This window comes from Sciurus vulgaris, assembly GCF_902686455.1.
Source record: "Sciurus vulgaris genome assembly, chromosome: 8".
Lineage (NCBI taxonomy): Eukaryota > Metazoa > Chordata > Mammalia > Rodentia > Sciuridae > Sciurus > Sciurus vulgaris.
Window position 1 is genome coordinate 136290497 of NC_136468.1, and position 22233 is coordinate 136312729.

Consider the following 22233-nt stretch of genomic DNA (forward strand, 5'->3'; position numbering starts at 1 on the left):
CCACCACCACCACCACCACCACCATCACCACCACCACCACCATCACCACCACCATCACCACCATCACCACCATCACCACCATCACCATCACCACCACCACCACCACCACCACCATCACCACCACCATCACCACCATCACCACCACCACCATCACCACCACCATCACCACCACCACCACCACCACCACCATCACCACCATCACCACCACCACCACCATCACCATCACCATCACCACCATCACCACCACCACCATCACCACCACCACCACCACCACCACCATCACCATCACCATCACCACCGTCACCACCACCACCATCACCATCACCACCACCACCACCATCACCATCACCATCACCACCATCACCACCACCACCATCACCATCACCACCATCACCACCACCATCACCATCACCATCACCACCATCACCACCACCACCATCACCATCACCACCATCACCACCACCACCACCTCCATCACCACCACCACCACCTCCATCACCACCAGCACCACCACCATCACCACCACCACCATCACCACCACCACCACCACCACCACCATCACCACCATCACCACCACCATCACCACCACCACCACCACCACCACCACCATCACCACCATCACCACCACCATCACCACCACCACCATCACCACCACCATCACCACCACCACTGCCCCTCTGTTGCTGCCCTCCTCAGCCCAGCGCCATGCAGTGGTGCCTGGCGGGGACTGTGATGAGGCCCTGCCTGCTGGGAAGCCTTTCAGACACGGCCTCACTCCCAGCGTCGCACCTGGGCCCTCAGTGCCCCCCAACGGCCCCTTCGCGAGAACATTCTGAAAGGGAGGTGACCCTGGCGCCTCAGGGCCCCGACCGTGGCCCAGCCTGACTCCCCGGCTGCAGACCCCGCTCACCGTCCGTGGGATTGGCAAATTCCTTGGGCACGGCCGCCCCGTCGTCCAGCTCGACGGCCTCTAGGCCCACGCACACCCCCTCGATCTGGACCTCGTGCTCTCCTGAAGCCGCGTCGTCCTCCGACCTTGCGCTCTCGCCCGTGCGACGGAATTTCACCACCCTGGAGAGAAGAGCAAACCGCATCACCATGGCTGGGACACCTCCTCAGTGGCCTCGCCACATGGCTCTCGTGCCCAAGACAGGTGAAGCACTTTTCTCGCATGATGTGGAGAGTTGAAAGGGAGGGAACTGGCTTTTCTATCCAGGAGGGTGAGGTGAAGAAGAATGGCCACCTGGAGAGGGATTGTACCAGGGCCGGCACTGCGGTTGGCCAGGCTGGGCACTGCACAAGGCCAGGGTGGGGGCGCCCCGTTCGCGGAGCAGGCTGCGTGAAGGAGGGTATCTTTGTCCGAGACCTGAATGCTGTCGAGCGGGACTGTTCAGTCATACATCGCTTCCCGGCCAGGACACCTGGGAAAGTGTCCCAGGCAATTTCCTAGTTGGTGGACATCCCCGAGCACACTGGCACAGACCAACACAGACACCGGGCGGCGTGAGCTCAGGGATCCAGTCATACACCAGCCTGGCTCTGGCCAAGCTGCTGATAAGCTCTGCACAATCATATCTTCTTTCCAGAATCTGGACTCGCCTGTGTCTTTGTAACACAAGCAACAAGCTGGTCACCTGAGGCTCACGTGAGGCCCCAGAAAGGTCCTTTCGGTTTTTTTTTTTTTAATTTAAAGTGGATGCTAATATTTTTTAATTGAGAGAATTTACATTAAAAAGTCAGATTCCCAGATAGAAGGCTATCTGGTCATTGCAGCTCACACGCCTGCATGTGGCTAGACCGTGGCGGCAGTGGCCCTGCAGAAGGGACACACACTCCACTGTGACCACAGTCTCCTCTTCTCCAGATGATCTCCAGCCCTGAGGGTCTTTTGCCCCTTATCCTTACACACGTGCTGCCTTCCTCTCGCTTGGCCCTTTGCCCCATTTGCCAGGACCTGTGAGGCCTTTGAATTGAGACCCCACAGATCCCACTCATGAGATTCACACCTTCACACTTGGTTACTCTGAACAGCAGTTTCTTCATCTGGGACCGAGAGGCAAAATTACCTGCCTCCTTCAAACTCTTCGTTCCCAAATACAAAATCCCCACTGTCTGCCAGCCCTGTGGTGGTGCCTGAGGGGCAGCACTCACAGCCAGGTGTGTTCCACCCCCACAATCTCACAGGGGGGATGACTTTCAATAGGTAACGCTCATTTCTATCAGACTTTGAAAAAAGTCTGGGTGTCAAGGGCGTAAACAGCAGAGAGGTTGTATGAGCAACAGGACAGCAAATTTGATCTGTGCCTGAAACAGGTTACAGAAAAAGAGAGGTCTCTGTGTGCGGCGGCACACGCCCGTAATACCAGTGACTCGAGAGGCTGAGGTGGGAGGATCACAAGTTCGAGGCCAGCCTCAGTAACTCAGGAAGACCCTGTTTCAAAATGAAAAATGAACAGGGCTGGGGATGTGGCGCAGAATACCCTTGGGTTCGATCCCAGTACCCAGAGAGAGAGGGAGGGAGGGAGGGGGAGGAAGACAGAGATCTAAATACAATACTGCTGTGATTATTAACGCAAGTTGCTCCACGTACCTTAGTGAAGAAGAGCTGGTGCCCTGGCCTAGAAAGTGTTCACGTCGCAAGTGCAGAGAATTTTTTTTTTTTTTTTAGTACCAAGGATTGAACCCCCGGGGTGCTTAGCCACTGAGCCACATCCCCAGCCCTCTTCCTATATTTTATTTAAAGACAGGGTCGCTCTGAGTTATTTAGGGCCTCGCTAAATTGCTGAGGCTGGCTTTGAACTCGCGATCCTCCTGACTCAGCCTCCGGAGCTGCTGGGATGAGGGGCGTGCGCCATCGTGCCCGGTCAAGTGCAGGGAATTTGTCCTGCTTGGGAACTGCTAGAAAAGACAGAGGAGAAATCAGAGATTTTGTGAATAACCGAAGCCCCACTCTTTGGCGACATTGGGGCTAGAAAGGCGACCGGCTGAGCTCGGAGGCTGAGCTTCGAGGCTGGCGCTAGAGGGGAGTCCCGTCTGCCGGCACCGCGTGGCTCGGCTGTGGGCTCCGTCTGCGCATCGGCTCCATGAAAACTGGCGTGTCCTCATCGCTTTACAGACGAGACCACTGAGGCCCCGGCGTCACGTGACTCGTCCACAGTCATAACCACGGAGCCACCCAGCCAAGGCTCAACCTCCCCTGTCTGCCTTAAAGTCCTGTGTCCCCACCAGCCCGGATGAAAGGCTACTGCCTTTTCAGATCCTTCTGTGGCTTCCCATTTGCTATAATGTTTCCATAAAAACGTTTTAATCTGAAATATTTCAGGGATATAAAACTATGTAGGTAACAGAATAACTCTGCGCCTACTGTCCTGCCACCGTTCAACCGTGACTCAGTTGAGGCCACGAGTCTCTTTCCCTCACATCTTCATAGGTAACAGTATTCCTTGGGTCTTTACCTGCCTCATTTCTTTTTCTGATTTTTTTTTTGGGGGGGGGGTGTACCAGGGATTGAATCCAGGAGGCTTAACCACTGAGCCACACCCCCAGTCCTTTTCATTTTTATTTTGAGACAGGGTCTCACTAAGTTGCTCAGGTTCTCGCTAACTTGGGGAGGCTAGCCTCAAACTTAAGATCCTCCTGCCTCAGCCTCCCAAGTTGCTGGGATTATAGGTGTGTGCCACCACGCTTGGCTATAACCCTTATTGTTTGATTTAGTTCTCAGAATAACCCCTGGAGGTGGGGACTATCGTCATCCCCACTGAATAAGAAAAACACAGGTGTCTCTGTGCCTCTGTTTACCCTCCTGTGCACTGGGTATAAGAATTAAGGGTCGGGTTCCCTGGAAGCAGAACTGAAATGGCGATTCCTTTTTCTCCCTCTCTGGTATTGTGGTAAAATATATGTAACATAATTTGCCACTTTAACCATTTTTAAGCACACAGTTCTGTGGCAGTAAGGACATTCGAGTTGTGGCATGTCCATCACTACCATCCATCTCCAGAACTTTTCCATATCTCCCAGTTGGAACTCTGTTCCCATTAAACACGAGCTCCCTCTTCTCCCTCTGCCCAGTTGCTGGTTTCCAACATACTTTCTTTCCTTCCTTCTTTCTTTTTCTCTCTTTTCTTTTGCTCTTTTTGGTGCTGGGGATTGAACCCAGGGGCGCTTAACCACTGAGCCACATCCCCAGCCCCTTTTTTATATTTTATTTAGAGACAGGGTCTCACTGAATTGCTTAGGGCCTTGCTCATTTGCTGAGGCTGGCTTAGAACTCCCAATCCTCCTGTCTCAGTCTCCCAAGCTGCTGGGATCAGGGGTATGTACCACTGCACTGGCTACCCTTCCACTTTATGTCTATGAATTCGACAATCCCAGCAACCTTGGATCAGAGGAATCACATAATATCTGTCCTTTTGTGTCTTCAAGGTTCATCTGCATCACAGTTGTTAGAATTTTCATGCCTCTTTTGTTTGTGTGTGTGCGTGGGGGGGTGCTGGGGATGGACCTCAAAACATGCGAGGCAAGTGCTCTACCGCTGAGTCACACCCCAAGAATTTCGTTCCTTTTTGAAGACTAAATAATATTCCACTGTGATATTCCATAACATTCCAGCCTGCTTGTCCATTTGCCAGTTGACAGAGACTGGCATTGCTTCCACCTCTCGGTTGTTGTGAATCCTGCTGACGTGACTAGACGGGATCTGTGTGGGTCCTGCTTCACTTCTTTTGGGTGCATACCTAGGAGTGGAACCCCTGGATAAAATGGTTTGCGCGGTGGTTCGTGCCTGTCATCCCAGCTGCTCGGGAGGCTGAGGCAGGAGGATCGCAGGTTCAAAGCCAGCCTCAGCAAAAGAGAGGTGCTAAGCAACTTAGTGAGACCCTGTCTCTAAATAAACCACCAAACAGGGTTGGGGGCGTGGCTCAGTGGTCGAGTGCCCCTGAGTTCAATCCCCAGTACCCGTCCCCCCAAAAAATGGTACTTCAGTGTTTAAATTTCTGAGGAGTTACTGTGCTGTCTTCCGCAGTGACCACGTCATTTTGTACTCCCACTGGTCGTGTACAGAGCTTCCAGTGTCTGCACATGCTGGCCCATACCTGTTATTTTCTATGGTTGGATAATGGCAGCTCATTGTGGTTCTGATTTGCATTTCTATAACATCGAGCAACACAGGCTCACCGGCCCTCTGAATATCTTCTTCTTCTTTTTTTTTTTTTTTGTACTGGGGATTAATCCCTGGGGTGCTTAACCACTGAACCACATCCCCAGCCCTTTTTAGCTTTTATTTAGAGACAGTATAGATATGGAAAATGAAAAATCCCCAAGATAATGTGGACTGGGAAGAGGGACCAAAACAGAAGACCAGGTACAGACAGCCTTCATCTCCTGCGACGAAGGTTTTCCGGATGCCAGCTGCAGACAGGGAGAAAGTATTTTATTACCCCTAAAGTGACATGTCTAAAAGGCAGTAACCCCCTTCGAAATCAGATCCTCTCCAGACGCTGTCTGCAGACCTGCGACCCAGAAGGTCAGATTCCTAAGCCCTCAAACTGACACTTCACTGATGAAGAGACCCCAAATTCCTGAGTGCCCAAGAAAATGGATCTGCTCACTAGATCACCCCCAAAATAACCTACATAAACCCCGCCCCTTTCTTCAGTGGCTCATTTTCCACCAGGAAAGGGGGTCCACCAACGCCATTTCATCCCCGCGTCCCCTGTTCCGGTGTGAAACTGTTCCTGAATAAACAGCTGAGATGATTCGTGAGCTGTGCATCCTGCCCGGTCTTTTTGTGCTAACAGCCAGGGTCTTCACTGAGTTGCTCAGGACCTCGCTAAGTTTCTGAGGCTGGCTTTGAACTCTCGATCCTCCTGCCTCAGCCTCCCAAGCTGCTGGGATGACAGGCGTGGGCCACGGCACCCAGCTCTCTGAAGCTTCTTGAGTTAACTTTTGTATGTAGTCAGGGGAGGGGTCCAGTTTTATCCTTCTGCATGTAGATATTCAGTGTTCCTGACCCTTTTGTTGCAAAGATGGTCTTTTCCCCCCATGAATGGGTCTTGGTCCTCTAGCTGAGACGGTTTGATTTGAGGCTTTGCTGCTGGGCTCTCCCTGGCCTCTCTTTAGGCCTGTGCCACACTGTTTTGATAACTGTAACTTTGTAGCAAGTTTTGACATCAGAATGGGTGAGGCCTCCGATTCTGACCTTTCTTTTCATTACTGTTTTTGGCTGTCTGGTGTCCTTGGAGTGTCTGTATGAATTTTAGGGTGGGTTTTTCGGTTTTTGTAAAAGAATAAGACATGGGTTCTCGGGAAAGGATTGACGGACGTGCTCTCCGGAGGAAACGTGCTGGGAACTGCAGGGAGCAGGCCCCGGGCAGGGAGAGGCTGGGCCAGTACGTCCAGACTCAGCCTGGGAGCTGGAGCACCCCAGAGAGGTGTGGGGGCTGGGCTGCTAAGTTTCACCACGGTCAGCAGCATCCCCCAACCTGCCCCATGCAGAACATGTGACCTCCCAGGCTAGGGGGCTACCCTCCACCCAGGACAATCCTCCATGACAGATGGCAGCTGTGAGCCACACCAGTCCACGCTGGCAGCAGCAGCTGGGGGATCTGCCGGCCCGGCCAAAGGAATCTACCATGGGCACCAACCATATCTCCTGCAATTAAGCGCCTGCAGAGTTATTACACAAATTAATCCCAAAACACTGTACAGAAGTGAGAGATTAATCGTTAACTTTCTCCCTCAAACTTCCCAGATAAAAGCCCTCCAACCATACATCTAGTCATTGAGCACTTGCTAAAAGACAAGTACTATGTGAAGCCCTTTATATAATCTCCTGTTAAGCTGACAACCGACCTTATACTCATTTTGTGAACAAGGAAACAGATGTTCAGAGAGGTTAAGGCACCTGCCCTGGGTCACACAGCACGGAGGAGCTAAGATTTCAGCCGGAGTGCCTCTGTTGGGAGTCACTGAGCTTGGCATGTCTGGGGCATGAGCATGAAGCCTGAACAGGCTGACCTGAGCGGGCAGGCTTGCCAGACATGGAAAATGGTGTGTTCTAGGGCAGGAATCGAAAGCTGCAGCTCAGTTCCAGCCTGGCTGACTGCTCTTCAGACTGTCATGGCTGTGCAGGGGTTCTGGAACCAGGAGCTCCAGAGCCCCCGCAGGGCTGGGGACGGCACAGATGGCCGGCCCCATCCCCCAAGATCTGACGCAGGTCTGGGCTGCGCTGTTCTGACAGCTGTTGCGGATCTGGGAGCTGCTTCTGTGCATCAGAGTCGGACAGACGCGCCGCCCCCTCCCCAGCCCCCGCCGTGAAGCCGCCTGGCCCAGGGAGCCACCCGGAGGAGCTAGAGCCACAGGCTCATCTCCAGGCTGAGGGGCCCAGGACACGGGACTCGGAGCAACGCCCCTGCGTCCGGGGCTGGGCAGGCCTTGCAGCTGGAAGGAGAAGTGCCTCAGGGCTGGACTCTGCTGAGACAGGGGACCCGGCCACTTCTAAACAGCACTGGCCCGGCCAGAGCCCCACTGGATTCGGTGTGTGTCTATCTGGGGCAGCTTTTCGGGGGGTTGCTGATAGATACCGGGGTACTTTAGAGACAGGGGTGAGCCTGTAATCCAGCTCCCGAATAACACCGCCCAGCACTGATTTCTAGCACCTGCCGACATCGGCGGAGTGAATACTTCCACAATGGCGATGGCGAGTGACCTAGGGTTCAACGACAGGCTCCACGATGCTGAATATTTAACAACCCACCTGCTCCCTAGAGCGCGTATGAGAAGGTTCTAGTCCATCATCGTTAAAAAAAAAAAGTTCTCAAAACTGACTTGTGACCCAATACAGATGAACCACTGAGTCACAGAAGCCAGTCCCAAGAGGCCACGTAGGGCTGATTCCATTTCCACGAAACGCCCAGGGCAGGCCAGTCTGCAGAGAGAGGAAGCGGAGGGGTCACGCTGGGCCAGCAGCGGGGACAGCCTGGGAGCAGCTGGGCACGGCTGAGTGGACCCAGGGGTTTCCTTTGAGGGTGACGAGATGTTCCAAAATGAGACAGAGGTGAGGCTCCAATGACAGGATGCAGGTCTTAAATGCCCCTGACTGCACTCTGAAGTGGTGAAATGGATACATTTTATGTTGTGCTTATTTTGCCACCTGGAAAGACACCAAAAAAAAAATCCCTGCACTCTTAGCACAGCCAGGGATGTTACTGGGCTTCATTTAGTCCACATCTATTAACTGAGCACCTATTAACTGCTTGGTGCCACACCTATTAACTGAGCACCTATTAACCGCTTGGTGCCAGATCCAAGGGTACCGCTGGGACCACCAGGTGAGCCAGCAACTCAGATCCCTGCCTGCCGAGCTCACCCTCTGCAGGGAGGGGACAGGCATTCAAACACCTATGCCAGCTGGTGGCATGGGCCGGCGATCCTAGCCACTCAGGAGGCTGAAGCAGGAGGCTCGCTTGAGCCCGGGAGTTCTGGGCCAGCCCAGGGGAAGAGAGAAGAAAAAAGCTCATGTACGGAGAGAAAGAGAAGAACGCTCTGCAGGGGCCTCGCGCGCACTGAGAGTGTGACCCGCCAAGCCTGGAAGCCACTAAGTCAGGGGGGATGTGAAACAGGTTCCTGAGAGGGAACCCCAAGAGAGCCGGGCGCCCGGGCCCCAGGAGCAGCCCCCAAATCAAAAACATCAACAGTTCCCCCTCCCGCTCGGTCTTCACAGACGCTGGAGATACAGAGGAAGATTCTGGCAAAAGCAGGAAACAAATATTTACCTCTAACAGCCATTCTTCTGTAAGGATGAAGGGAAGGTCCATGGATCACCCCTGAAGGACATGCCCCCCCAAACACTCCGCTTATCACATCCTCTCCCCCAGGACCAGCCGTGGCTCCGGGTTTCCTTCCGGGACTAAGAGCGACACTGTCACCTTTCTGGAAGGTGACCTGTGATGTCTTTCCAAATCTTACCGCTTCCACCTGGAATCTTCCTGCGCTGGCCACTGGTCACAGGGATAGAAACGCGGGTGACCGCAGATGATACGAGTAAGGGCTGATGAGGGCGTCACCGGCCAGCCCCGAGCTCAGTGCCCTGCCCGGGCCATGTGACTTACTCTCCGCTCTCACTGTGCCCGTTCCACAGATGAGGACCCCTCGGCACAGAGGAGCCGGGAGCGAGCTGAAGGTCTCACACGGAGCGGCTGCAGTCAGGCTTGGGTACAGCCCCCTGACTTCAGAGTCCCCAGCCCAGCCACCCTGCCGTGTTCTGTCCTAGTGCCACCCTGCTGCTTTTAGCCTCGGTTGTCACAGTACAAAACTAGGGACAATCGCGTTCTACAAATACAGGATTTTTTTTTTTTTTTTTTTTTTTTTTTTTTGGTACTTGGGATTGAACTCAGGGGTGCTTAACCACTGAGCCACCTCCCCAGCCCTTTTTGTATTTTATTTAGACACAGGGTCTCGCTGAGTTGCTTAGGGCCTCACTTTTGCTGAGGCTGGCTTTGAACTTGCCATCCTCCTGCCTCAGCCTCCCGAGCCGCTGGGATGACAGGCGTGCGCCGCCATACACCCAAGCTGATCCGTGAGGGCCAACGGGGAAGCGTGCCGAGGTTCCTCACTAGATTGCTAGAACACGGTCCTGTGACTGGTCCTTGCCACCCAAAGTCTTCACTGTGCTGCGGAACCAGAGGCCCCGACGTCCCCTGGAGGCCTATTAGAACGCAGAGTCTCAGGCCCCCGCAGACCTACTGACGCGCCCTCTGCATCTTAACTGGACCCGGGCAGTCTGCACGATCCATTCCAGAAAGATGCGCCTAAAAAGCCGAAGCCTGTTGTCCTTTGTCTCTCCTGGGGAGGAGGATTGGACCAGAGCAGGGAACCGCCAAGGAAGAGGAATCGGCGGCTCTTCCCTTTGGACCCCTGAGTCCTACCCTATCTTAAAGCGGGGCATCCGATGCTTTTATTACAGACACACCAACACCAGCAGGGACGACGTGCTGACCTCTGGCTCCTATGGCAGCTCTGTGCCGCTCACGCTCGGGGGGGATGACGTCCCATCGGCCGGTGGGACCCCTGGTGGGGTTGGACGGAGCATGAGGAGCCGCAGCCGCCTGGCAGTGTGTCCGGATGGCTGCCTTCCGCCGGCCCCAGCTGGGGTCACCTCTCCACTTTGACCTTGTCGCGTGCCCTGAGCGGCCGGAGCAGCCCCCGCCGTCTGAGGCCAGCTCTGCTCCAAGCCTCGTCTTCAGACAGAGCCGAGCAGAGACCTTTGACGCGACATCACGCTCAGGCTACGTTCTGAGCCCGTCGGGTTCCTAAAAGTATTTACCCCCGACGTGGGCCAAGGCTTCCCGAGGGGAACAGAATGGAAAAGGAGAGGGAAAGGAAGGAGAGGTGGCGTGTGTCAGCGGCTCGAGCTTCCCAGACCGCCTGGCGCTCGCTGCGTCCTCCTTGGCGTCCGCTACCCGCGTGACGCGTACAGCTGATAGTTTACCAAAATAGCCGGAACGTTGACTTTACATAATTTTGGTCTGGAAGGGAGAGAACTTGAAGAAAGAGCTGTCAACCTTAAGATCTTGTTTGTCCCGTCAGGATCTTAAATTAGGTCCTGTGACTTGATCAGGGTATGTAGATAAGGAAGCTCCTGGGAGTTTCTGGACTTGATTCCTTGAGTTCATGGCTCTGTTGGACGGAAGAGGTAGCCTAAACCAAACCGTGGCTGTTGCCTCAAGGCAGGTGGCCTGCCCCGGGAGAGAAGAGAACCCGATTCTGGCAGACAGACTGACGTGGCTTTGAATCTCCCTACTTCTTAGTTGCTGTGTGACCCTGGGTGGGTTACTTTACCTCTCTGAGCCTGGGTTTCCATGGTTTTATTTCAATGAGCGTCTATTGAGGACTGACTACGTGCTGACTGCTGGGACGCACAGGGGGACAAAGTGGATTTGGTCCCTGTCCTTATGAAGTGGACGCAGGGGCGGGGAGGCGGGGGAAGATAAAGGACCCGAGGGGTGGGGGGGAGTTGGAGAAGAGTTTCCTGAGGTCGAAGGGACACAGACAGTGACCTCCAGACGGGAGGAGGCTAGTGGGAAGGCCAGGAGGTGGGACGGAGGAGCTGGGCTCAGGGAGACCTCAGTGGGGACTCTCTGAGGGCCCTGAGCCTGGGCAGATGGCCCTCCGCGGTTTTAAGTAGCAGCGACAGAGAGAAAGAGATCCAAGTCGAGTGTGGAGAAAGTCACCTGGCAAACTCTCCCACAAGAGGAGGGACAGAGGGTGACAGCGTTTCCAAACCCGGGTCTCATGACTCGGCACGGCTGGTTGGACCGATTTCAGCGGGTTCCGCGCACGGTACGGGGGGGGATCTGCGTCCCAGGCTCGTCGTACCTGGTTTCCAGGTGACGAGGGCACACGGATGTGGCCTGGAGTCTGAGTGTCCTTCCAGCGCCCAATAAGGGATGTGGTTGGGCTGGGGACGTTAGCTGGTGTGCATTTTGAGACTCACCGGCACGTGAGCGGTTGGCGATCTCGAAGGATCAACTCGCCCTGGAAGGAGCCACCCCCTCCAGGGTCAGCCAGACCCCACCAGGTCAAAGTGTCAGGACTCAGAAAGTCACGGTTGATAGAGAGAAAGATGACCCAGGAGGAAGCAGAGGCCAGAGAGCAGGCTGCGCGGTCAGTGGGTGACAGGCGATGGCGGCGGGGACTCGGGGTTGCGGGGTGCAGGGCTGACGCCTTGTTCTGGATCAGCCCCCCACCGGGGTAGCCCAGGGAAACAGCTTCCTGGGGAGACGGGGCCGCCCGGTCACGAGGGTCCCGAGATCAGAGGACCCGGCAACCAGCACTCCTCAGCTTTGCCCCCGAGAGCGTGGCACGGGGAGTCTCTGGAACCCGACACCTGAGGATGAACGAGGCAAGGTGCCCGTCCTCGAGAGCAGACCCTGCCAAGGTCACCGACGTGCAGATTGCTGCGACTCTTTGCCAGCAGGTCCCGGGGCGCTGATGTGCATGATTTGGGGAGAGTCCTCTTAGGGGGCGAACCCCTGGCTTCACGATCTGAGGTTCTGGAACATGAAAGAAGACCCCAGAAGAGAGCTTGGACTTGGGGGTGCAAGAAGGACGGACGCAGGTCTCAAGCCGATATAAGGAGGCAGCCTCCTCGGGCTGCACCGTCCGAGATTAGAAAGGCGATTTCAGGCGGCAGGGGACTCCCCTTCTGGAGAGGCAGCCTAGTACAGATGGGTGTCTGTGTGATCAGGTCAGAAGTCACCAGATTTAACAGCAGGCGTGGCTTCCGCCAGCCGAGCCCAAGCCTGAGGGCCGCCGCCGTCTTCTGTGATGCCTGCCGAGCCCCCAGCAGAGGTGCTGTTCATACCTCTGGTTTACAGACAGAGAACCAGAGGTTCGGAGAGGTTCCGCCACGGCCTGGGTCCCCAGGAAGTACAGGACGTGGCCCCAGTAGCTCCAACGCCCGTGATCCGAACCAATCAGCCAGGGCTTCTCTGAGGCCAAGGACACCCCCGGGGACGGACAGAAGGTGGCTTTCCAGGCCAAGCTTCGGGCTGGTGTGTTCACATCTCTGCAGAGCGGGGCTCAGGAATCTGAATTTTAATAAGACCGTGACGGTGGCCACGGACCTTGGAAAGTCGCCACTTGCTGTCCTCCTGCCCTAAACTGGGGAGATGGACAACGAGAGGTCGGATATCACGTCCCCGAAGATCCCTTCCATTCCTGGGTGCCCGGGAGCCTGTGATTAATGGCGATTTTTGTTCCTGGTGGATTTTTGTTTATTTGTATTTTCCTGCCTCCTGCATCAACCTCCAAAGCAACGGCCTTCTTAACCAGACGGCAGCCCACGAGGCGGACACGAGGTAACGATCACAAATAAGCAAACGTTAACATTCACAAAGCCCTGGCCATGAGCCCGGAGCTCTGCTAAGCATGGGATGAGCCTCCATTTAAGGACAAGTTTGCTTTAATAAGTGGAGGTGGGGGGTGTCCCATTGCTACCCCACCTTACAGATGATGAAACCGAGGCCTGGAGAAGAAAAGCAACTTGTCCAACGGCACCCACCATGTTAGCAGGATGGTCGGGATTCGAACCCAGGTCCGCGTGAGCAGAGAGCCCAGCACATGGTACTCTGAGGTGGTCTCAGTGGAGCGGGGGTGGGGGGGCAGCTAGAGGAACAAAGGCCTAGGCTACCTCTCGGGGTCGTCTGTCCTTGTAAATCTTCATCCACATTCTCCATCAGATGGACTTCCTGTCCTCACGGAGCTTAGTCTGCTACTGAAGGCACAATGGCGGATGTGGAAGATGCACGTGTTGCCAGGGCAACGGGCACCGGGGATCCGGCAGGAGGAACCTTAGCGAAGGAAGGCTCGGAGAGAGCCCTGAAGACCCTCTGGACGTGGAGGCCGAGTGATTCACGGTCTAAGGCGGAACCAGGCTTCTCCCCAGGGGCGGCGTAGCCCTCCAGGGGACATGGCTATGTCTGGGGACAGTTCCGATGGTCACAATTGGACCAGAAAGGTGGGGCGTGGGTTGTGACATCTAGAGGCCACGGTGACCGCCGAAAACAGCTCCTCCACAAAGCAGCACCGCCTGGCGTACCACGTCCACAGCCTGAGGTTGAGAAACTCCGGGCTCAAGAGCGGCAAAGATGCCGTGGGTCCTACCACCAGCATGGTGGGCCGCCGTGATCCGGAACGGAACCAGGCACACCCGTCGTGGCAGTTTAGAGCTGCAAGTGCCCTTCAAGGTGACCCAGGGAAGCTGAATGAGTTGCCCGAGAACACAGGGCACGACGCACATGCAAATTTGCATTTCAGCACTGGGAGTGAACCCAGGGCCTTGGTGTGCCAGGGGAATGGCAGCAAACAGGAAGTCTCCTGGGTACCTTGGCCACCTCACCTGGTCCTGTGTCTCTGTGCAGAGGTCTCCTCAGTTAGAGAAAACAGAACCTGTGTCTAATGCCTCTAGAATTCAAACACAATCCTTTCCCAGGTTCACCTGGGCCCCAAGAGTTTCCCTGGGGCAATTTCAAAAGCAATCATATAACCAATGATGCAAAAACATGGAAGCAACCTATGTGTCCACCAGTAGATGAATGGATAAAGAAACCGTGGTATCTGTATGCAGTGGAATATTATGTGGTCATGAAAAAGAAGGAAATCTTATCATTTGCTGCAATAGGGAAGAACCTGGAAGACTCTGTGTTAAAGGAAATAAGTCAAAAGCAGAAAGACAAATACAGCATGCTCCTATTCAAAGATGAAATTCTAAAATAATAGAACTCATAGGAGAATATTGATTGCCAGGGGCTTGGTGGGTGGGAGATTTGAAAGATGTTGGAAAGGGAACAAAATTTCAGTTATACAGCAGGAATCAATTCAAGGAGCTCTCTCGTACAACATGGTGACTATAGTTAATGACAGCATAGTGTATACCTGAAAATTGCTAAGAGTTTTCTCAGCTCCCCCAAACAAGCTCAGGAGGTAAGACACACACTAATTAGCTTGATGTAGCCATTTGACAACGTGTACATATTTCAAAACAATATGTTGTATACCATAAATATCTTGTCAATCAAAAAATGTTAATAGTCATGTCACCAGTTAGTCAAACTGCCATTCCCCCAACCTCCCCGATTTCATCAAAGCAGATGGAGAAACGGAAGAGAAAGCGGAAAAGATCTTTGCCGGTGGACTGAGGGGAACGGTGGTCCCAACTGTCGGGGGAGACCGCTGAGCTGATGGATGCCGTGTCCTGGCGTCTCATTCATAGAACTTTCTAGTCCTTGGGCCTACAGAGACGGGTCTACCCTGGAACCCAGTAATCCAGCCTTGGACGGAACCCGTGCAGTGTCCCACACTCTGGGGAGGCACAGACCTCCACCCTGAGGAAGCTTCCGCTCTGGGGAGGGCGGGCACAGGAACCAGGAGATGAAGACGTAACGTGGGACGTGCGGAAAGGATGACATGGCACGGAGGACGGGTGAAGAGGGTGGCGATCATTTCAGTTGTGGCAAAATAGATGCAACATGAAATTTACCACCTTAACTTTTTTTTTTTTTTTTAACCAGGGATCAAACCCAGGGTCACTTAACCACTTAAGCCACCTCCCCAGCCCTTTTTATATTTTATTTAGAGACAGGGTCTCACTGAGTTGCTTAGGGCCTCGCTAAGTTGCTGAGGCTGGCTTTGAACTCGCGATCCTCCTGCCTCAGCCTCCCGAGTAGCTGGGATCACCGTGTGTACCACCATGTCCGACTGATTTTTAATTTTTTTTGAGGAAGCTTCATAGAATTTTCCAAAGCAGCCACTCTAAATATTTTCTATGTCCACTAACGGTGAACAAGAATCCCATTCCTTCCACATCCTTTCCACCCCCCACTCTTTGCTGCTTTGGGGTGTGTCTGGTTTTGGGGTTTCATGGTCGCTATCCTAACGTGTGTGAGAGGGCTGCACCTTGACAGGGTGACGGGGGCAGGCGTCTGTGAGAAGGCGGCATTTGAGTCTTGATGAAGGAGAAGAGCGCTCCAGGCAGGGAACGGAGGCTGCGGGGGCAGGAGGCTGCCTGGCCTGTCTGAGGACCAGGAAGGAGGCCAGAGTAGGAGAGACGAGGAGAGGAGGGAGCCGCGGTAGGGTGGGGATCGGGAAGGGCTGTGGTCCTCCAGCCACTGTGTTGAGCCACGGCTGTAGGGAGGCCGGGGCAGTAACAGGGAGGCCACCGCAATCAGTTCTGGTGAGAGAGGACAGAGACTTGAACCAGGAGGTCCTCACAGAGGTGGAGAGAAGGCTCGGAGTCCCGGATGCCACGGGCAGGCAAGACCAGCAGGAGGTCCTGATGGACTAAAGGGGGTCAGAGGGGTCTAAGTGGACTGCAAAGTTTTGGGCCTGAACAGGAAGGTTGGAGGGGACCATCAGGTACGATGGGAGAAGCTGAAAGAGGAGAAGGGAGGCGAGATCAAGAGTTCAAGTTCAAACACGCACCTTCACGTCACATCCAACACTGTCTCGGTGTTCAGCAAAGGAGTCTAGAGGTGCACGCCTGTCATCCCCCTGGGCTCGGGAGGCTGAGGCAGGAGGATGGCGAGTTCAAAGCCAGCCTCAGCAACAGCAAGGCGCTAAGCAACTCGGTGAGACCCTGTCTCTAAATGAAATATAAAATAGGGCTGGGGAGGTGGCTCAGTGGCCGAGTGCCCCTGAGTTCAATTCCCAGTACCCCCCGCCCCCCAAAAAAATAGGAGTTGAGGGCATCAGGGGCTCCGCTGCCTAACCAAGCTGCTGAGAGTGGAAGACGACAAACCAGCACCCTGCTTGAGCCCCAGCCTTGAGCCAGGCCTGCGCCCTCGGCCCCCGGCACTCCTCTCCCCACTCCTTGCGACAGGAAGATAAGGAGCAGGCAGATGTGCTCAAGCTCCTGACGGGCACCAGCCTCTGGGAGACGGGCCCCTCGCCCACGGCCCCCAAGATGGCAGTGGTAGAGCGGGGTTCTAACCCGACCCCATGTTTCACTTGTTACTGGTAAAGTCCCACCAAAGTCAAGGGAAGGTTCAATGAAAGACTTGGAACTCTGCTCAACCTGGAAGGAGGATTTGTAGAAAGCAGAGGGAGGATGGAGTCCTGACTCTGTCATGCACCACGGGGCCCTGCAGGGCCTGGCGGCTGCCGTCCTCTATGACCTCCCTCGAGCCCCTCCTTGGTGAGTCCAGCGGTCCCGAGACACACCACGCCTTCTTCCTTGTTCGGGTCTTCACCCGTATTTTCCCCGCCATTGAAATGCCCATACTTTTTTTGGGGGGCTACTGGAGATTGAACCCAGGGGCATTTCACCCCTGAGCTACATTCCCCAGCCCTCTTATTTTGAGACAGGATCTCGCTAAGTTGCCCAGGGAGGCCTTGAACTTGCGATCCTCCTGCCTCGGCCTCCCAAGTTGTTGGGATTATGGGCATGTGTACCACCGTGCCCAGCTCATCCTGTCTCATTTCCTGGATGACTCCTACAGATCTCTGGGGCTCAACTCAAATGTCACTTCCTCAAAGAGGCCTTCCCTGATCCTCCCTTTCCCTTCGTCTGGAACCAGCCTCCTTACGCTGTACGGAGAGAGCTCCTAGGACAATTCTCATAACTGTTTATGCAATGACATGTTCAGTGTCCGCCTTGTTCTCCAGAGCAGTGCTGTTCAACAGAACTTGGGAGATTACTGCAACTCTACAAATGCTCTGGACTTAGGCTGCTTGATATGGTAGCCACTAGTCACTTGCAGCTATTAAGCATGTGAAATGACTGCCAGGTGTGGTGGCACGTGCCTGTCATCCCAGCAGCTCGGGAGGCTGAGGCAGGAGGATGGAGAGTTCAAAGCCAGCCTCAGCAACTTATCCAGACCCTAAGCAATTTAGTGAGACCCTGTCTCTAAAAAAATATATATATAAAAGGGCTGGAGGTGTGGCTCAGTGGTTGAGAGCCGCTGGGTTCAATCTCCAGTACAAAAAAAACAAACAAACAAACAAAAAAAAACAGCATATGAAATGAGTGAGGGACTGATTTGTAATTTGTTTCACATATTTACACAGAACATGAGGCTATTAAATTGTTTCACATGTGAATCACATAATTTAAATTAATTTAGGCTGAAACTTACATAGCCACATATAGCTAGTGGCTACCACATCAGACACCGCAGCTCTAGACTTTGAATTCCTTAAGGGCAAGGGCCATTCTTATTTAGCTGTGGAATCCTTTATCCTGAGGATGGTACTCAAGTAAACCACAGAATGAATGAATGAATCCGTCCATCCATCCAACTATCCATGCATGTGGTCTGAAAAACTTGCTTTCAAGAAATCAGTCTAAAAAGAGGGACCTAGGGCTGGGGAGATAGCTCAGCTGGCAGAGTGCTTGCCTTGCAAGCACAACGCCCTGGGTTCGATCCCCAGCACCGCAAAAAAAAAAAAAAAAAAAAGAAGGACCTAAAAAAGTCCCTCTTGCACAAAGGCACATAATAAGGCAGAACTGGATATATAAGAAAAAAATCTCAGCTGCCTGAATCTTCTGCACATGATCCTGTCTCTGAGTGAATAGCAGAGGAAGACGAGGGTGATTTGCAGTCTCAAATGAACCATTTCAGAGCTGTGTGGAGGCGCCCCCAATGCAAGAGAGGACTGTTTTCCTAGGCACCTGATCCCTTCTCCCCTTCCCATAACCCCGTAAACGACTTAGTGGCTTATAATCTATTAACACTTGGCCTCCCACAGGACCAAGCCTCTCCGAAGCACTCTGAATATTTCTTTTTAACCATACTGCTCTCAGGAAATCTGTTGCCTGCAATCTGTGCATAATATACGTAGGGTGTGGTTTAAAAAACATCTAAGTCGTGATTTGTAACCCACTGAGATTCGCATGCTGTTTCTTTTAGCTTACTCTTTTTTTAAATATATAAATCGAGGTCAACACATTTTCGGGCTAATTTTGACTTCATTCAAATGTAGTTTGGGGTTTTCAAATTATAATTTGGGGAGTCCAGCAAAGGTGAACCCACATATTTCATTTTTATAAATGGTTTTCAGATGTAATAATAGCAATAGCTGATAGGTGTTGGGTGTTTTGTATCAGCCAAGGATTGAGCACATTTTATCTCATTTGATCTTTATAATAACCCTATGAATCAACTATTATTATGATACTTATTTTTTTCCTATTTATTTATTTATTTATTGGTGCCAGGGATTGAACCTAAGGCCTTGTGCATGCTAAGCATGAACTCTATCACTGAGCTATATCCCCAGTCCCAAGATACCCATTTTATAGCTAGAGAAACTGAGTCTCAGAAAGGCTAACACACTTGGTTGGACTGACCCAGATGGGAAGTGGGTTGAACCCAAGTCTGTCTGCTCAGAGCCAATGTTCCTTCACTGCACACAACATTTGACCTCTCTAATAGATATTATGTCTATTTACGTCTATCAAATATCAGAAGGAATCATCAAGAGACACCTGGGGAGAATAGAACTGGGGTTTGGGAAGAGGGAGAATCACTTTTCATTATAGTGTTTCTCTTTAAGCCTTACTATATTTATATACGTTATATAATATATGCATATTTAAAACAAAATTAATTTTTAATTGTGAAAAAGTAAAAATCCTCTTCCTATTTTTACTCTGTGTGTGTGTGTGTGTGTGTGTGTGTGCGTGTGCACACCGGCCTGTTCAAATGCAGGGTCCTGTGCCTACCAGGCAAGTGTTGCTCCACTGAGCTCCACCCCCAGCACCTATTTTGACTCCTTTTAAATTAAGCACAGAATTGTTATGATAAGATCTCTATCTTAGTAGATTAAATACACATAAATCTTCGGCAAAGTTCACATGTTCCGACATTGTTTGAAAATTTGTCCCATTAAAACTGGAGTTCCAACATATATTTTTATTCCAAACACCATGATTTTTGAATCACCTTTTACTTTAGGAAAACAGTTTGGTTTTTGAACGTGCTGTTTATTTCCAATGAAAGTGGCTTGTTTTCCTTGAGAGAGCTGCACTCAGACACACACATTTTTATCTGGTCACATACCAACCTCTGGATCATATAACTAGGCATCCTTTAGCATGTATGAAACAAAGCTATGTTCATAAATCATGATATCTGTGGACCAATTAATAAAAGCTGGAACTAGAAATTAATAAAGATTTTAATTGAAAATTAATTTTACGCTGATCGAGAAGTAAACATTACAATTCCTCTCAGTGCTCAGAGCCTCAGAGAGCTGTTATCAGTCACACTAAAAGTCACTTGGGAGAATTCCTAGGTAGCTTAGAGGAAAATCCACACCATTTTTCAAGAAAATACAAGCATGCTAACAATCATGTAAGCTTTCCCTGCTTTTATCATCCAAACCGCCAGTGATTCTAAAAATCAAGACAAAACCCTCAGAAATGTTCTTTTTAATAACCCCTTTCCTACTCTTGGAATTTGCGTTAAAAGCATCACCATCTGTTTGTGGAAGGAAAAATCTGCAAGCCCCTCTACAAGGCCCCTGTCCTTTCTCTTGCTGGGCTCCATTCCCCCCAAGAGACCTGGAGCAAATTTGGTATCCCTGAAAAATCCCCATCCTCCAAAGAATGTATGCCTGGTGTTTGCAAAGGTGAGTCTCACTCAAGCTGTTACAGAAAGCTTTCATTCAGAAGGCAAGAGGCTTCCGCCACCGTGCACGGCCCTCTCATTCACACACTTCATAAACAACGGGACTTTGCCCAAGCCTCGCCTCTGGGAAGGAATCCTGGCTTTCTGGAAACCAATTTGCAACATCCTATCCTTCCTTTCCGAAGGACCTTGCCGAAACGTTAGGAATTTCACAGCCTAGAAGGGCTGAGAAGCACCGATGTCATCGCACGGACCCATCCATTGAGTCCCCCTTTGCAAGCAGCGCCCCAACACTCTCTTCAAGCCCAGATCTCAGAATCCCCTTGGGATCGGGAGCAATTAAAAGAGAAAACAGAAGCCCCACGGCTGTGGGTCCGCGCATCCTGACAGCTCGGAGGAAACGAACTGAGTCAGGGCTGATCAGGAGCGGGCTGCCGGGGGAGGAAGATGGCTTGCCTCCTCCAGGCCTAATTCCTTCCTCGGAAGGAATTAGGAAGCAGTTCCCTTGAAATCCAAGAAGCCATGCAGAGGTGCCCCCGCTGCAGGTTTTCGCTCTTTGCAGGCAAGCCTGCCCGCCGCCCCCGGGCCCCCGGTACTCACGGCAGCTGCCTGAGCTGGAATAAGTCCTCCTCCATGTCCGCGCTGCGCCAGGACCAGCCCTTCTCATGGCCCTTACATGGTAGTGGTGGAGGGCGAGCGCGCGGGGTGTCAGCGCCGGGATGCTTCCTCCCGCGGGCGGCAGCTGCTCGGGGGAGGGAGCCGCCGGGGAGCAGCCCACGAGACAAAGCCGCCGCCGCCGGAGACCGCGGCGGGAGTGGGCGGAGAGGCGCGGGCGGGGGCGGGGCCAGCGGCGCGGGGCGGGGCGCGGGGCGGGGCCAGCGCGCGCGCCGCGGGGAGTCGCAACCCGCGGGCCGAGCCCGGTCCAGCCGCGCGCCCGTTCCAGCCAAGGGCGCAGCTCCAAATGATTATTTGCAGGGCTGCACTAATGAGATCGCGAGAGCATTCTTGAAGCCCAGGTGGCTGTATATTTAAAAAAGGAGAAAAGGGCTTTCTTATTTAAGCGCCATTTATTGAGCACCTGCTGTGTGCCAGGCATTGCAGTAGGTACCTGGTGTATGACGGAACAAATTGGATAGATCATTGTCAGCGTGGAGCTGAAGGCCCAATGAATCTAGGGAAAAAAAAACAAGTGTACGTTCAGTGGGATGGGTCCAAAGGTAACGCATTCGTTCATTCAACAAGCTCATAGGGTGACTTGGGCAGCCCTGGCTCTGGGGGATCTAGCATGAATAAGGCAAAGTTCCTGCCTTCAAGCTGCTTCTGCTTGAGCTCCGTGTTTCCCCTCCCGCCCCGCCCTCGTCTCACTGGGATTTCTACTTGCCTTTATAATTTAAGCTTTCACCGAGGTATCTGTCCCAAGTGCCTAGAACAGTGCCTGGCACACAGAAGGTGCTCAGTAAATGACGTGTTGAAGGAATGGTTCTCAAGTCAGGTTACACATAAAAATGTCTTGGTTGTAACCCCAACCAGTGGGACCCCACCCTCTGGAGGTGGGACCAGAGCCTGGGTGTTTTTTAAAAGCTCTCCAGCAGCCCAGAGTGATAACCTCTGGGCTAGTGTGAATGAATGAAGAGATGAGAAATTACACAACAGGTAAGGACAAAATGACCAGTGATGGCAGCTGGCCGGAAGTGTGAGGAGGACAATTGGATGGAGGGAAACTTTTTTTTTTTTCTTTTCTTTTTTTTTTTAGGGTTAAAGAGTTGGGGGAGGGGTTGGGAGGGTGTCCAAGGAAACCAATCCAAGAACTAGAAAAACAGCTTCACATCCAACGCACATCACAATTTCACACCGAGTCCAAACAACAAAAACATTAACAAGCAAAACAAAAGAAAAATTTAAAACCCAGATGGGGGGGTGGGTACTGCAGACACCTCTGTTGTTCGCACGGATCTTTGCAACAATCCTATGGACCAGGATTCAAGTTTTACAGATGAATACACAATTCTTGGGGGGGGGGGGGGGAGGGGATAATGTGTTCAAGGCCACTCAGATGGAGAAGAGTTGATCTAAAATTAAAACCCAGTCCTTCTGTCTCCAGAAA

The 22233-nt window shown here is 52.6% G+C and overlaps 1 protein-coding gene across 2 annotated transcripts in view; it reads right to left on the reverse strand.

Annotated features, from left to right (window-relative positions):
• The window catches only part of SVOP (SV2 related protein), an 87495-nt gene extending 66564 nt beyond the window's left edge, over window positions 1-20931 (reverse strand). For both annotated transcript variants that reach the window (XR_013765759.1, XM_079151367.1), the window contains exons 1-2: window positions 20730-20931; window positions 911-1071 (exon numbers count right to left, since the gene is read on the reverse strand). Coding sequence is in view for 1 of the 2 variants with exons in the window: in XM_079151367.1 (XP_079007493.1) it covers window positions 911-1071; window positions 20730-20764 (196 nt within the window). In the remaining variant the exon portion in view is untranslated. The remainder of the gene's footprint in view (window positions 1-910; window positions 1072-20729) is intronic.
• Between the last annotated feature and the right edge of the window lie 1302 nt (window positions 20932-22233).